At 37.5% G+C, this 17,528-nt stretch overlaps 1 protein-coding gene across 9 annotated transcripts in view; it reads right to left on the reverse strand.

Moving 5' to 3' along the window:
- Positions 1 to 17,528, reverse strand: part of NEO1 (neogenin 1) — a 212,119-nt gene that overhangs the window by 130,423 nt on the left and 64,168 nt on the right. For all 9 annotated transcript variants that reach the window (XM_056345733.1, XM_056345732.1, XM_056345735.1 and 6 more), the window contains exon 2: positions 14,998 to 15,315. In XM_056345733.1, coding sequence (XP_056201708.1) covers positions 14,998 to 15,315 — 318 coding nt within the window. The remainder of the gene's footprint in view (positions 1 to 14,997; positions 15,316 to 17,528) is intronic.

A 17,528-nucleotide genomic window follows, 5' to 3' on the forward strand; every position in this document is an offset into this window, starting at 1 on the left:
TTACCATGTAAGTGAATTGTCTTTCTATTTAAACCACAAACACATTTAAAACTATTTTTGAAGCAAATTTTAAAAACATATTTTTCTCAATGGTTTCTATTTTCCAATCACTTTGATCAACAAGACTAAGCAAGAGGATTTAATGAAAATTAGTTACATTTCTAATGAGCAAGCAGCACTCACTCCTCACCCACATGTTGCAAGGCATTCAGTTGAAGATATTACCCTGTCTTTTGCCAAATGAAGGTAATGATAAATGATACATTGAGGTTCTGATATTAAACACATTTTTTTCATGTTTGTACATAAATTAATCATTCTGTGGCAGTACACATACACTATGGATTGATTTTAGGACACCAAAGGAAAAATACTACTGACCTAGTTTATTAACCTGTGTTCCTGCTATTTAAGAAGGATGATTTTCCACTGGGAATGTTCTCTAAACACTGGTAGGAGAACACATAAGCAACAGTGCCATTCTCACAGGCATACGATAGGAATTAGATACACCACAAACTTTAAATTTTCTGCTAGGACAAAGCAAGGGGGGGTGGGGGGGGTGTCGGTGAGGCAACTCAGTCCCTAATTTCTCCTTCCCTTTTGTCTCTCCCCTCCCCCTCATCAAAAGGCCAGAGCAATGGCAGGAATGTGAGAGAACAATCTACTTAATGCAAATTTGTTCCATTCAGCCGGCATTCCCAGTCTAAGCATTACTGAGATTTGTGGCCCATTGTCTTGATTTCTGAAAAAGATGTGCCTAGAAGAGCAATTAACTCCCACGTCCCTGGAAAACACAGATGGTAAAAATTCTGGCTGTAGTCTGCTGCCTTCAACGGAGCCAGTATTTCATCTCCTGCACTTTCCAGAAGAGGAATTCAATGCACTGAGCCAGATGCTAATCCAGTTCAGTAGCCTCTCTGAGACCTGGGCCAGTGCCAATCATTTTCAAGGAGGCTGAAAGAACAACTTCCATAATTAACAATTACCAAATAACTCGCTCATATGACATTGTCCTAACTAACTTCAGAGTAAATGCTTGCCACCTCCTTTAAATACTGTCAGCAGTCACTGTAAATGCTCAATTTTATTTAACGCAGATGCTATCACCATACACGTTTAATCTTCTTTAGAACCCCACTAACCTTTTCGCATCAATCTTGCCAAATCAAGACTGCAAAAGTAAAAATAAGAAAAGACCATAACCTCCTCATCTCTAGGGCAACAGAAGGCTGCACAGGAATTCACTTTTCTTCTGCCTATGGCAGGGCTGTGCACCCTCACAATGTGGTCGCAAGCCTGTCAGATAAAGCCTTTGCGAGCTTCTTTGTCATGTGCCTGAGTCTCCTCTATTACTACTCCACAGTCTGGAATTTAACATAATACTTTGTATAAGCATTAAACAGCTCTAAACACACAGGCATATTGTGTGTTTATGCAATTAACAGTTTACCAAAGCTGGTTTCAGGCTTTTTTGTGGCATCTCAATGTGCTCAGCAAATGTTTTCCTATCATTTCTACTGCAGTATGAAAAAAGTAAAACACTGGACTAGCTCACTGTTTTTCCAAACCTATTACCTCCCGTAACCAGCTATGAAAACCCTCTGTAGCCCAATGTTACTCTTACACAAGTTTCTCGTAACTTACCCAAGTCTAAGGTTACTTCAGTAGTATCTACAAACTTTGCCACCCTACCACTTTTACCTTCCAGTCCTTCTGCATTAAACTGTTCTGTTCAAACACGGACTGTGAATGATTACACAAACTGCTGATAATTCTAAGACACTTGCATTCCCCCCCCCCCCCCCCCCCGTTTCTGTTTGCTTTATAGATTTGAACTTATGACAAATCCGTAACTCTATTAAAACTTTATTAAAATAGCCTCTTGGGAAGTGTGAAGATTTTAGCAATGCAAGTAAGTAAAGGAATACAGAAACATGATATCTTATTGTTAAAATAACTACAACATCTGTTATCCTTCAGTGAAGCAGCAGATCTTTAAGATGACACTGTTTTGTTAGCACATCAGCTTCTCACTCGAACCCTGTTAAAAAAATTACGGAGTCCAGCCATCTGTGGACACTTCATTAACTTATTGCAGCTCCTTTTCTTCTCCTTTGCTTTAACATTATTCAGCATCATTTGTCTGAGCGGCAGAGGTGTGAAACGCGTTTTAAAATACAATTTTGTTAGTAAGACATATTTCATGAATCTCACTAGCAAATAGATTAGATTTTGTAATTACAAAACATTCATGGAGAACAGAAGTCTGGCATTACCTGAATTAAGTTAAGGCTAGATGCTTCTAGTCCTTTCTACAAAGAAGCACCACCACTTTCTACAAATAAGAAGCACCAACTATTACTTAATTCCCTACCCCACCCCTCACTTAGACAAACTAGACAGGAGAGAATGCAACCCGGCTGAAAATCTGGGCAGGGACCCCTAGAGTCAGGGGAGATAAGTGTTCTTAGAAGGATTGTAACACAGATTAAAATCTACCAAATGTCCTTGCAGGCTAAACTAAAGTGGGAAGTACATGGAATGAATACACAACACTAATGAGAAATTTCAGTACATAATCAAAATCCTGACTTTGTTAAACACAGCCTTGATAGCATAATTAACATGGCATATACTGATTTTAAAAGGTATCCCTTGATCAGAAATAAGAAACAGGAAAAGGGAAAGGATGTCATGTACGTACCACTAATGCACACGTTGACATGTCTACCTATACACATATAATTAACACACACAGAGTAACCTGGTGTGACCTCAGAGCTGTTTTGAACTGGCAACTAACTGAAGATCTCCTGAGGCCCCTTCCAAGCTCAGTTATCCAATGACACTATGATTTGGGGAAGCTATACAGAAAACTATGGAGAGAGAGAGAGAGAACAAAACCCTCATGCAAAGAGAACAGAATTACACCTCTCAAAACAAGCTTCTAACAGGGAAAGTCAGAGCAAAATTGATCATGCCCTGGCACAGAGGGTTAGAGTACACAAATTTGAGGATGCCATCATCCCCTCTCAGGCTTGGATGTGAGCTTTGCCACAGAACCACAAATAAAACCACAAAATTAAGAAACCACACATAAAAAAAATTTAAGAGGGTGTCTGGACTAGTAAAACATACCAGACTATTCTAAAGTTTTACACAGCGAAAGAGTTTCTCTCAGAATTTATTTTAAACAGTGTTTATATAGTTGTGCTTTACATACCATGGTAGATTTTGCAAAGCTAATATCCTGGAAGCCCAAACTGAAATACAACAGCGTAAGAACACAGCCACATAGATGTCAGAAAATACTCACAAATTGATGTGATCAAATCTGATAAGAGTTATTTCAGATTAATTCTGGTCTTGAACCAGGACACAGAAAGCTCAGAGTACCTGTTGAACTCAGTCCATCAACAGAAATATACAGAGAGATCCTGACTCCCCAGGAAACTTTGCTTAGCCTGGAACAGGGCTTTATACCCAAACCAGGACATGAGCTTCTCTTGCAAAAGCTTGATGAAGTGAGACCAAAGTCAGTAAGATAATGCTGGTGAAACCACTAGACTTGTGACTGACAGTACAATATTGAACAAGAGAGAAGTCAAACATCTAGAAATAACTTTATGATGCCACTTTGCCAAGTAGGACCTTTAACAGAAGTCCCAAGGATAACAAAGTGTTAAGACCAAGAAAAAAACCAAACAGACACGACCTGCATCCTAATATTGTATCAACTGGGGTATGGGTCCCTTACAAAAAACAAAACAAAAACACACAAAAAACCCCCGAACCCCTGAGTGTGTGCTTGCTATGCTCTGCAACACCCCAAGTCTGCAGCAATGATCCAGGCTCACAGTCTGACCAGCTGCATCTCCAGGAGAAGCAGCAGAGGAATTTTAAGAATAAGATCAGCTCAGAGCAGGGATGCATGTCTGGTGCCTGGCAACTTCAAGTGAAAGATAGTTCCTCTGCAACTGCAGAACGTGTCCTGGCAAAATTTCTGATGAAGATAATGGAATACGTGTAGCTGCTTAAGTTAGGAGCGAAGCACTTACAGAAACCCCTAGCATAATAAAGTTTAGCTATGCCTCAAAAAACTAGTAATACAGAAGGAAGAAATGCTAACCAAGAAGTTAATCCAGCCTTCCTTGATGGAAGTAGCTCAGAAACCCTTTGGAGGAAACAAAAGAGATCAGAAATGATGAACTGATCTTTGATAAGCTACTGAAAATGTTGAAAAGCAAGGACAACAACAGTAGAGAATAGACCAAGGCTAAAAAAACAAATCCAAGTTCTAGTCAGGTGTTATGAAAAAGAGATTGATAAATTATTCCAGGAATTAAACAGGAACAAGAAAGGAGATTCAAGGATTATCTTCAGAAACATCAGTGACCAGAAACATCAGAGGTCACCGATGACAACCATAAACTACAGGAAAGGCAATGGGGGGTGATGGGCGGGGTGTCAGTCCATGGCACAGCGGAAGGTCAGGCTCAGAAAGTGCTGCAAGAAATGGCACAGGAATATGGAAAAAATAATTCTACTAATGGAGTAGGTGAAATAATAGTACCATTAAAATCAGAGACAGCACTGGCAATTACCGGGTCAAAGAACAGAAAAGCTCCAGCGTCAGCATCAGGAAAAGCTGCAGCAGCCACAATGAACAAGATACAGGCACTGAGAAACATGTAAGCAGACATTTCTAATACAGCAGAAAAATGAACTGAGGGTGTGCAAACTATGGAATAATTTATTTTGTACTGTTGGAGATCATTCTAATAGTGAGGACAATGAAGAAAGCACTGTGGAATTTTAAGAGAAGACCTCAAGATAAGATATGCAGATTGCCTCATCATTTAAGAAACCTCAGGGTTTGATCAATAGACAGCCTTAAAAAAAGTACAGGCTCACAATTACTCTTTCTAAAACAAAATCAATAGCCGTAACAAAAGAAGAATAAGATTCGAGTATTCTGGTGAAAGAAAAGAGCCTGACAGGTTAAATAATTTTAGATTCAGGCGAGGCTATCAATTACGAAAGCTCATGTGAACAAGCTATTCAGAGAAGATGAATGCACAGAGAAGACTGTCATGATAAATTTACCAAGAAACTGGAAGAGAGGAAAGATCAGAAAAACTTTTGCAGGCAACTTGATAGACAGTGACAAAGACAGCTGGTATCTGTCAGTAGACATTTAAAGATAGGAAATAACCTAAACAATTTCACAGAGAAATACTCAGAATCTATGAATAGCAATGAAACCCTCAAAACCAGAGTACTTGAAGACTGACATAACAGGAGACATAAATACAAAGGAGAAAGAACTTCTATAGATACTAACATCCAGCTGAAAAACATGATGTCTAGAGACAACAAGGATGTATGGCAGAAAGGAGGAGAAACACTAAAAGGAGTATAACGAGCAAATCACTCAACAAAACTGTGGTTCACTCAAAGGGATCTGGAGAATAACAGCTAAGATGCGGATCATCATACCACTGACCCCTGAATCACGGGCAGTTGCTAGCAATTAAGCTCATCATATCACAGATAGTGAAGCCTTTCTTTGCTTTATTATTAATGTGTTCTATTTAAGAACAGTCACAAAAGAGCAGACCTAATCCAGAAGTGTGACTTCAGAAGCTATTAGAGAAGGAAAAGCAACACATTACAGAAACCTATAAATTACATAGAGACATCTCCCCATGCTCCCCCCAAAATAGGGGTTTATATATGCAAATACGTAGTATTTGCAGGGGTTTTTTTAATGATTTTTAAACATTTTTATTTCTAGTGTACTTGTGTGAATGAAGACATCATTCCTACACTTTTAAGAATGTTACCAAGAAATAACCTCACTGAAATCAACCATAGTAAGTTTCATAACTTTATTTTTCCTTATTAAAAATAATTTTCCTCCATTTTGTTTCCTTTTCAGTGTCATCAAACTTCCTCTTGAATTCCTGTTCTGAAGAAAAAAAAAAAAAAAAAAGAAAAAAAAGACCTAATGATACACACACTTCTGCCATGGTATTTCTTACCTTTACTGCTTGATTTGGGTAGGTGTGATATTCCATTCTTATCATTTCCAAAATGCACTATTCAGTTGATAAAAAAAAAATCTGTATAATTTTACACGGCACACTTTTACACTGTCTAATTAAAGCTGAAACATCTTGTTGAATACCACACTAGAAAACACAGCAAGTTAAGAATATGAGCTGCATATGCAACTATCACTTGCCTGACAGTTTGGGATTGACTGAGCAATCTATGCGAAAACTTGTCAAGCTAAATTACAAAAGAGATTGCCGGTGCTCACATGCAGAACATAAATAAGGAGAAAAAACATATCTGAGTGAAAATATTAACAAATAAGAAAGCTAATCCAAACAAAGTTCATCCAGCTTTCTTGTTTAAGGGTGTTAATGCATCACCAATATGCTCCCACTTTCTACTTTTGAATTGCCATCTAGAATCAACAGATCTACTATAAACCCAAGTGATTTTTGACATTTTGCGCTGAAGCTCCCTTTCACAGAATCCACACTTCTCCAGAGAGTAACTATATTGCCTTTCATATTTTCAAAACCAAAGGTCAAGAGTTGACTGTACACTGCAGAGAGCTTTGATTTTTTATGATTTACAGCAAGCTTATTTTTTGAAACACATGAACATAAAAACAACTTTGACCATTAACCAAATGCACAAATTATACTTCCTTTGCTAATTACAAACCTTAACAATTTAAATTGTAAACTGATAAAACCTAATCTTTTTGGTTTAAAATGATGTGGAACATTGCACCTAAGATAATGTCTAATTAAGAAAATCATAACTTAATGAATGACCACAGAATTTAAACATTGTGTGCTGTGTATTTAAGAATCAAGATTAGCTACCATAATCACCTTAAGACATTCAGCAAGAAAGGAGATTTCCACTACACATAAATGGAATGGTTTGTAATGGACATCAGAGGTTTCACCAACTTGGATTTTTTTTTTCTTTCATCTACCCACCTGAGAAAAGGATACATAATCACACACACACACCCTTTTCTGACTGGCCTTAGTAAGAGATCTCCCATTGCATTAAACATAACTCCATTCTAGAAAATGCATACTTTTTTTAAAACAGTAATATTAATTTGTTACTAAAGTGGAAAGTTAAGGCACAAGTACTACAGATCTATTTGCACCCACCCACTATAGCTACAGGAGGAGGATTCACTACCCTCCAATAAGCACAAACAAGCTTTAACTAGCTCACTGACCCACACAATTAGGGGCAGGGACAGTATTAGTCAACATAGGCTGTTTGATTTTATTTGGTATTAGGTGTAATTAACTTTAAATACAAAAGCTTAAGAAACCCTGCATTTTTACATAGAAACAATGATTTCAATATCATTCCACTAGCAAATTAGAATCTCTTCACCTAGGCTATATATTGATCATAAGATATGAATGAAGAGTTTAAAAACAAGCAGATCTAAAATTCTCCTGCTGTGGGCTTTCACACAGGATTAAAATAATCAATTCGGCTGCAGACAAATTGTACAGCTATCTCCTTTGGATGTGGCAACATGCTGTCTGATATTAAATTGTAACTTGGTATACTGCTTTCATAAGAGTTGCTGGAAAGAACACAGCACCCTAAAAAGCAGGACATTAACTGGGCAGACAAGGACTTGAAATGCTACAGGACACAAACCCTGGCATGCACACCAGCAAACTACGGGAGACACACCAACTGCTGCCCAAGGGAGAACACACCTTGGGTAAGGAGCACCACTTCTTCCTCTAAGTCTAGAGAAGTTACTACATTGATACCCTGCTGATGCCTCCAGCACTTTCAGTTCACATATGAAATGACACTGATTTAGTCTGACTGAATTTCTACTAATGCATTTTAAAGGAATTGTTTCAGTCATGAGCAACTCCAAGTCCTCTCCTGCCACAGACCCTAAAAAGAATTAAATTCAACCAAAGACTGGAAGAAAAATTGTACCCTAACTCTCTAACACCACGTGACAGGTGTTATAAGTCATTCAAGATCGGAGTAAAACATCAACATCATTTTGGTTTGGCACTTGTTTGGGTTTTGTTGGAAAGGAAGAAGGCAAGGGAATAGACGGTATGCTAGCAGTCTCTCAAAAGCAAACCTTTCCACACTGCATACCCAAAAAGTGAAGCACTCAAAATCACAAATTATTTCAATCATTTTGGTTCCCATCTCTCAAATGTATGCAGTTACTATTAAAAAAAAAAAAAAAAAAAACAAAAACAAAAACCCAACCAAAAAAGAGACAACAAAGTCGACAAATTCTTTTTTCCCAACCTTACGCTGAAAATATTCATTATAGTTCTGAAGCTGGACCTCTGCTTTCAGTCCAAGGGCTCACATAGATTTTTGTTTCCTACTCTAACTGGACAAATGTGTATTATAAGAATTTAGAATGACATAAAAGCAGAACATTTATTATCTTAAATGTCTAAACTCTCACATTTTTAGTAACAGCTGACAGATACTGTACAAACTGCAGTTTTGTTAAAACCACCTTTCCCATTTACCTGTCATTGACAAGAAATGCATTTTGATCTAAGCCCATTTATGAAAAATGCAGATGCTTTTTTCATAGAAAATGTGTTTTTGCCAGGATAATTTATCACCCATGTCACTCTTACTGGTTAAGTGCTCTTAAGTACCCTCCACTGAATATCTATGCTCTTACATTTTTTCCAATTCCAAGGTACAGAAAGCTCTTTATTCATGAAGATCAGATCAAGATTTCCCCCACACACTCTTAAAGGAAATATGCAATACTGAGTAAAAAACATGCTGTTATTTCTAACCTAACTGCATCTCCAAAGAGCTGGTATATGCATGGAGTTTGTTCCTCTCGGCCACTAAGTTAAGCTTCTCTCTTCCTTTAGAGACGTCACAGACACCCACAAGGTCCAGTGAGAAATAAAATGCTGTTCAGTTGTAATCTTCAAATTTTGGCAAACTTTCCAAAAGGCATGCGATTCCACAACCATACAACCTGGCCAATTCTATACAGTTCTTAGCAGTTATGGCAAAAAGCAGAGATAAAATTTCAACCCAAATCAATGTTTGAGCAAAATTCTTAACTATTCACCATTGTTTACACATAAGTGATTTTGATATGAAATAGCTAAATACTGTAACATACCAGAAATTAAGGTCTCACAACCATGACATACTACTTCGATGATGTGCTTTGCAGAGATCTAGCTTTAATTGAGAGAACACATCCATCCAGGCCCTCCTCTTTCCCACAAGCTGCACTCAGGGAATGTCCTGGATAATCATTTCTGGGCCACAACTTTACCTACTGCATATCATCCCAAAACTGTAATGGATACAGAATTACTTATTTCTACATGGTGCTCTCTCAGTGCACTCATTTACAGCATCTTGGTATATTATAAAAGTAATACTCTAAATTTATTGAAGAGAAATTCTTTATTAGCCCATTGAGAAAAAGGCAAAGCATGGAGATCTTCTTGAGATTATAAGCCTGCAACAGAAGCAGGAGTAGACCTTAGCATCTCTTGGCTCATTACTCAATTAATTCCTCCAAGCCACATTACATTGAATACCACAGCAGCTGCTCATCCAGGCCTCCTATAATTTCAGTGGCAGTTATACAGACAGCTCTCCTAGCCATCAGTTTGGAAACCCAAAGCTAGATATATTCAAGATTAAAATAAACCTTAAAAAGTCCACCTAGTCAGCTAAAAATTGGAACAATTCCTTCTCTAGTTCTGATGTGCTGACATCAAGTCAATCACATTGGTGAATCACAACTCAAGGGCCTAACACCCTCGTTAGGTCTATGCAATGCTATGCAGCACGTTAGACAACACACTTGAAGGCTTTCCTCCTCCGGTCTGATGCCCTGTGCTCACTAAGGAATCATCTTTGCTTTTTGCAATCCGCTAACAAAGGGGTTATGTATCTTTCAAGCAGTATGAGACCCGACAGAGCAAAATCATGGAGCGTTTCTTTCACTGCACAGCCCTACCCCATCTCCCAGCCGGTGAGTGTGATTCTCTGTCTATGGACAGGTGAGCAGAAGGAAAGTGAGCAAGTACTGCACATCGTGTAGACACGACCATACCATACACAAAGGGACAGGTAATTTTGCACAGCCAACACATTCTGACATCTTGCCTTCCAATACTTGATTGCACAGACAAAAATATTACTACAGAAGTTTTAAACCAAGTTCTGGAAAGAAAAACAGTGAAGACAAAATTTATTAATGAAACTGCAACAATCCCTCCACCATGCCACAGAAGTAGGATCCAAAGCCAGAGGCTTCAGCAGTCCGGTAGAGTCCAAGCTACACCATTAGCTGAACCAACTAGCAAGAGCAGGAGGATTTACTCAGGTCAGAAAAGCAGGCAATCACAGAGAACACCATGCCAAGGAGCACAAACTGCTTGGAATTAAACCCGAATTCTTCCAAGTGTGTACATGACGTGCCTCAACCCACACAAGTCACTCAAGTCTTACTAGCTGCAAACATTAAAATGGGAAGTCTATCAAGGTTTCACCACAATAGTTTTCAGAATTACTTTTCAGGAAGAAACAATGCTCATTCCGGACAGTGCTGCACCTGCAGTATTTTCAGATGATTTCAAAAGCAACATTACATTTTTACTAAACACAAACCTGCCTTTTCTGACTATTGAACCCTTTTAGATTTTGATACTACATGGCAAGAATATTTCTTAACAGACAATCTGTACTTTGTCTAAAAGTAATTACAAAATGAAGGTTTAAAAATAAAATCTCTATAAATACTTAAATGAGAAATAATAATATAAGGAGGCAATTTAATTGAGGTGGCAGAAAAAAGGTCATAACTTATTGCGGAGTGCTTTCTGAATTAATGAAACTTGGACATATCTGAGGTCAGTGTCAAGGCAGCGATACAGCTACTTCATCACAACCAAGCAAATTACGTATAAAGCTCACAGCAAGTATTATCAAATGCAAAGATAAGTGGAGGAAGAAGAATAAAAACAGATGGATTTACTTGGGGAAAATAGATGTTAAGAGGTGAAATAAATAATTTAGTGAACAGTCTTCAAATGGATACATAGAACTGATACATCCGTATGATGAAACTCAATCCTACTGTCACGCTTCAAGCCTTTTAGATCTTTGCATATCTGTTCCCCCAATAAGAACTTCATGAAAGCTTTAACTAAGTAGTAGTAAACAGTAGCTGGGAAAAAGAGATCATCGCAGGGATATTTTTAAGCTACTATCATTGTATTTTTTACTAAAATACATGCAATTTTATTTTTCCCAGGTAAGTTACAGATACAGTTTCCAAAAATTTTGTAGATTTGTTTTAATCTATGTTTTGTAAGAGGTATTCCAATCCGTTTTAACATCTAACTGGCACTTAAGTATCAAAGACAGATTTGCATTTCAAAAGCCAATTAAAAAAACCACTCAGTAGTAAGGCACTGATTAAGCATCGGTGTGGCTTTACATAAATTAGGCAGTTCCTTTGACTTTCCCTAGTTCAAATCCATCATAATAATGGAAAAAACCATACATTATATGGACTATATGACCACCATACCATCTCCTTCCACTACCCTGATGTTGGTGTGGTCATATTCTGGTTTCAAAGAAAGGAAGCAAAACCACTCTTAAAAATAAATTAATTACTTCACAGATCCAGTTTAGAGTATGATAGCAGGCTTAGGTTTGCACAGCGAGAGGAAGCGAAGGAGGAGGAAACACAGGCAATGACAATCTCAACCTTCATTTGCTACAAGGAACCAAAACGTGGAAGCACACACTTAAGGGGGAAAAAAATAGATAGGTGTATCCTGAAACTACTGATCATTAAAGAAAACTAACAAATTTCTTGCTGTTTGCAATTTCTAACAACTTACTATATCAAGGTGCAGTAGCACACAATTCCAAGTCATAGACTAATCATGCTAAATTAAAATATTCTTCATAATATTTTATCATAACTTCTGACTTGTTTTTTAAATCACATGAGAAACGGGATTAAAGAAGAAGAAGATCAATTTCTACAGGAGTCTCAGTTGCCACAGAAACTTTGATTCTCACACCTCAAAAATCCGAAGAGTAAAGGCTTCTCATCTACTATCATGTATGGGAAAGGTTCTTTAAAAGCACATTGTCAAATGCACTACAAACTTGCCAATCCACGCCTTCATCAATTTTTCCCTGCTGTGACACATTTATAGCACTGTGTCAAAAACATAAATTGAAGCAAGAAGCCAAGCAAGCAGGTCTCTAACATAAAGCATTCAGTCATTGTCCGAGCAGTCCACACTCAGTTATTGAGTGCGTGTTTTGGTTTAATTTTTTCATACAGTGGTTTACTAAGCTCCTCTGTCACCTTGCAACACCTTGTGTTATCAATACCTGTCACCCTATGGCAATAAAAGAGTTTCAGTTTCTCATGTTCAAAAATTTTAGCTCCATCAAGCTATAATATATAAAGTCCTTTAAATAATCTGAGAAATTTATCAAAATTTATCAGCCTGTTAGAACTTTATGCAAGACTCACAACAGGTAGATTGCTCAGCATTATCCATTAGCGTTAGGGAAAACAGTGCAGTTAGGAAACCAAAAACTCAAAGCCTGTATTTATTCACATATATGATAGAACACTAGATGTTTTTACAGGATTTTCTTCGCCCTGGCCTACATTACTCAGAAGAAGTTAAAACATGCAAGCTACGTTTCATAATATTCTTTTTTTAAAGAGATCAGGTGCATCACAGTACAACATTCAGACACACAATATGAATTCAACATAGCACTGCTCAATTAAGAAGCAAATTAGATGCCTCCCACTGTTATCTTGAGGCCGAGGAGGGACCTTACTATGCTAACTATGCCCACACTTACCACAGCCTGAAAGCTTCCAATTAAAAGAAAGAGAGGGGAGACTAAATATTAAAAATCACTGATAAAACTGAGGCATTCAAATGAGGTCAAGAAAAGCACTATAATTAAACTAGAATTTAAATATTCCATCTCTTACTCCAAAGCCTTCAACAACCAAAGCTACTCTTCCTCCCAACTACAGGATTAAACTCAGAGTAGTCTTCCACAACTCTTAGCACTTAAGCGAGTTAGTAAATAGGTTTTCACACACCTACAGCTGACAAATCTTTTGGAACAGCAGGACAACTTACACTGCAGCCAGAGGATGCCCTTGTGCACACTGCTAACTTAACAGGGTGGCACAACGCAGCACAAGGGTGAAGAGCACTTCCTCTAGCACTGAATAAATAATAAAATTTGTATTGCAGTTTTTATTGATCAATAATCTTCCAATACAGCCGTTAGTCTCCTTTGTCTCATGTTGGCCTATTTGTGCGGTAAACATTCGTATTTGCTTGGGTTAGACTGTTATTTGTTCAGTTTTCTAACAAAGATATTCTGAAAACAAAACTCACCAGAACTTCATTGTGGTGTTTTCTAATACTAAAAGACTCTTCAAGACTCCATTGTTTTAAAAACTATCAATTAAAATAGTATCTTCTACATCAATACAGGAAAATTGAATGGAGATTTTGAAGACATTTTGCATTACCTTCATTTTTAACCCCATTAACCTTAGCTAATGATCATATAGACCAGAATGATAACAGAAGCAAGACACTGAATGATCTCATGTGGAAAGCAGCAGAATTAATCACGACAGCAGCAATACAAGAAGGTGGTAATTGCCTGAGATAAGTATGTGAGAACTGCTTTTATTGTCCTCATTGCCAAGAAACTTAGAAATGTATTTCTCATTCAGAGACACTGAAAGTCACTCCTTTAAGATATAAAACCCCAAATTTTTTTATTCCTGACGTTTCTGATGTTTCACACCAATGCTACAAGCTAACTGAATCGAAATAACATCAGAATATAAATGACAGTAAGCAGCAGCTCTGGGAGATGCTGTAGCACTAGTCAGGAAGAATTCATTACCTTGAGACATTTATTAAGAAAAAAAAAAAAAACTGTTTGAAAAGGCCTGGCAAACATCATTAGAGAAACAAAAGAAAATTGCTTCATAGGCTTTTTTCCTAGTTACATTGCCTTAGTTTAGCTTTTTTTTTTCAGTTGGTTTTTGAAATCTCACAAATTCTAAGTCTCTTTCAGCTACACTGTTTCCAAGACACACACAGTCTGACACTCCCAAGCCCAAAGATACAAACAGATGATGTTCTGAAAACAGGTCACTTTCCCCAATCAGAGTCTTTATTTTTACATGCAAACTTCACTTACTGCTCTCTACAACCTACATAAAAGCTATTACTATGTCATGTCTAATGGACACTCAAACATCAAAGGTGAGGTTATGACTTTGGTTTCTTCATGTCTGTCAGGAAAGCTTTAAGCAATTTGTTCTTTGTGACTTTTCAAACTTCCTTGTTCATACTTGGTAAGAAACAGAAAAATACAAAACCCCAACACTCCTGCCTTCTCTACCAGTCTTCCAGTTCTTTAGAGACTCTACACACTGCTAACTTTTAGGAGCTTCCCAAATGATTCGTGACAGAGGGCAGATAAATCTCAACATGGAAGCAGGCAGAGAAAGTTATTTTAAAGGGTATTTATACATAAAGAAAGTAGAACCTTGTTCTTTTTTTTCCCCTTCTAAGCCATGGTAAGTCTATATTGTCATTACATGCACCTGACACTGTTTAATACATTCATTTCAGCATTCCTGATCTTCAGCATTTTCCAAGGAATACCACCACATTAAGACGCTTAGATGAACAGAATATAGGACAACTTTCAGCCAGTAAAATGAGAGATACAGTCCCAGTTTCCCTGATAACTGATGAAATAATCCTTCCTTTCTTGGAAAGCGCCCTTCTCTTTTCACAACGGCAGAGTGCATATCTACATTATCATGCTGTTAGTTATACTTAACAACAAAAAGAGACTTACCAGCTACCGTGAGCTTTGCTGTTCTGCTGACAATGGTCCCCAGGCTTTCCACAGTTGCCACACACTGATAATATCCTTCATCAGGTTTATTATGCTTGGAATGCACCACACTGTTTATTAATAAAGATCCATCTGGTAGCAACTGGCGACGGTCATCTGACACCAAGTTTAGAAAAGTCCCATCTTTTTTCCATTCAATTTTTGGAGAAGTTTCACAATAAGCTGAACAGTTCATTATAACAGAAGCTCCGCGAACTGACAGAACGTCCATTGGTTCCACCAGAAAGTAAAAAGGAGTGAAGGTTCTCACAAGGGATCCTGTAAAACACAAATCACATCACACAATTTTTGGGTTAGCCTTCTACATTTCTTAAGCATAAACTGCATCCTCATTTCAAAATACTGTAATGTGCACAAGAGCCATCACTACTTGCAATATCGTCTTCCTGTACAAATTAGAAATAGCTTGGTCTGTATGACAAGACCTTTGTCTGATTTGGCTATTTACACCTATGGACTAGTAAATACACCTAAGTTTTCATCCCAAAAACATATTTGTCTGCTTATATGGCAATCAATATGGGTTTAACAGTTCTGAACAAGCCATTGCAGACAGAATTCTGCCTCATCAAAACTTACGCAAAGTAATATATGTGCTCAAGTACCACATTTATAACAAATGATACATACTCTTATGGCTCTTTCCTTGGCCTTCCGTGGTATGGGTGCCGTACCACAGCAGTGCAGTATTTTTTTTTGTATAACAAAGATTAAGAAACGTGAAGAATAATTCAGCCCTCGAGAAAAAAAAAAGTTTCCAACTCCTGAGTTTAAAACATCTTGCAAGTGCCATAAAACATATTTTTACCTTGGTTCTAGTTCAGGATAAACATCATTACTTTTCCATTTTAAATATTCCCCAAAGAGTTCTATAATTAACATCTATTTGCATTAAGAAATTAATTTTAATTACTGTATTTCTGGTGTATTTGGTCAAGCAGAAAGACTGTGTCAATATCACTTTGACTTGTCTTAGCTTAACCATCCACAGAAGAAAGCATAAAAATTCATCCAGGAAAGATTTTCCAAATCAGCACAGCGTTGTGTTGGGAGAGAATGGCATCTTTGTTTTTAAAGGTAACTTGGAAATAGTATCAAGGCTCCCCACATGTACTCTGACAAACTCCACTCTTCTGCCACTCAGGGACTAGGCGTGGGATTCATGTACAAACCACCTGGCAATATAAACTGAAATATCACTAGCTGTCTACCAGCAAAGCAAACCTGAACACGCACAGACTAAAAGGTCAACAGGGCTTTTGAAGCAAGTCAGTTGAACCCAGAGCTGCAGGGATTCCTCCTACCTTTATACAAAGAAAGCAAGCTGCAAAAGGAAACGCTTAAAATGCCAGCTGAAAACAGACACAGCCAAACTTACAAGGTCTTTTTGCAAGGCCTAGAAAATAACTTTTATACAAATGCAACAACTAAATTACAATCCTAATTAATAAAGCATATTTTACAAGCACTGTGTCTAGCAATATATTCTCAGCACGCAGCAGCAGACCTAGACCACCCTTCTCTAAACATTTTTAAAATAACTTTTTAAAGTCACAGGTTGTCTAGAGACCAGAAGAGATTCCACCAGTAACACTTTCTAAGATTAAAAAAAATAATATATATATACTTCAAGTGGTTTCTGTCATTAAGCTGTCAGTTAGCGTGTGGTCCAGAGCAAACACAGGAAAAAATGGTTGGTCTTTAAGGTCTGTATATAGTCCTTAACAGGAGGGGGGTGGGGGAAGGAGTCCTGAACTTGGGGGGTGTGGGTGTTACCTCCCAGTTACATATAGTCTTTAAGGCGTATGTTCAATGTAACAAAGCAGTGAAAAAAGACCTGTTCTCCATTGTTCTTCGTAGGTAAGTTACATCATTGTTGTCTGACACTGGTGTAGCAAACCTAGCCATAAACCAGTTTCCTCGATCTGGCAGTAGGCAATATGTAACACAGTAAGAATGTGGTTTCCCTTTTAGGCACCTCTAAAAATTTGAAGGCAATCTCTAACACCTGGGAAAGGTATTGTTAGAAAAGGGTTAAAATGCATTCACAAATAGAAAATTAAGCCTTTACTACACACACTAGACCCATCAGAAAGGATGATAAAAACACTCATCTCAAAACTACTTAAATCTTTCACGGTAAGGTCAATAATGAAATGCCAAAGTATGTCAAGGCCACCTTGAAGAGGAATATGCATTTAATAACCAGATTTGCTTCATTCAATCACAGAATAATTATGAAGCCTGTGTTTTTAGAAAAAGTACAAATATGAAGGAGACCTTTACGTGTAAAGAAAGTATGTCCTGTAAGCATTTAGCTTCTTCAATTGCTTGACTGTTTGTTGGGCTTTTTTAAGCCGGATTTACTTTCTAAAATAGCCTTAATTAACGAATTGATATGATCCCCTGTATCAATGAATTGCACAGAAAGTCTCCCGTCTCCAAAGAGACTTCAGCTTCCCCCTGGAGAG

This window comes from Falco biarmicus, chromosome 7 (genome assembly GCF_023638135.1).
Source record: "Falco biarmicus isolate bFalBia1 chromosome 7, bFalBia1.pri, whole genome shotgun sequence".
NCBI classification, from domain to species: domain Eukaryota; kingdom Metazoa; phylum Chordata; class Aves; order Falconiformes; family Falconidae; genus Falco; species Falco biarmicus.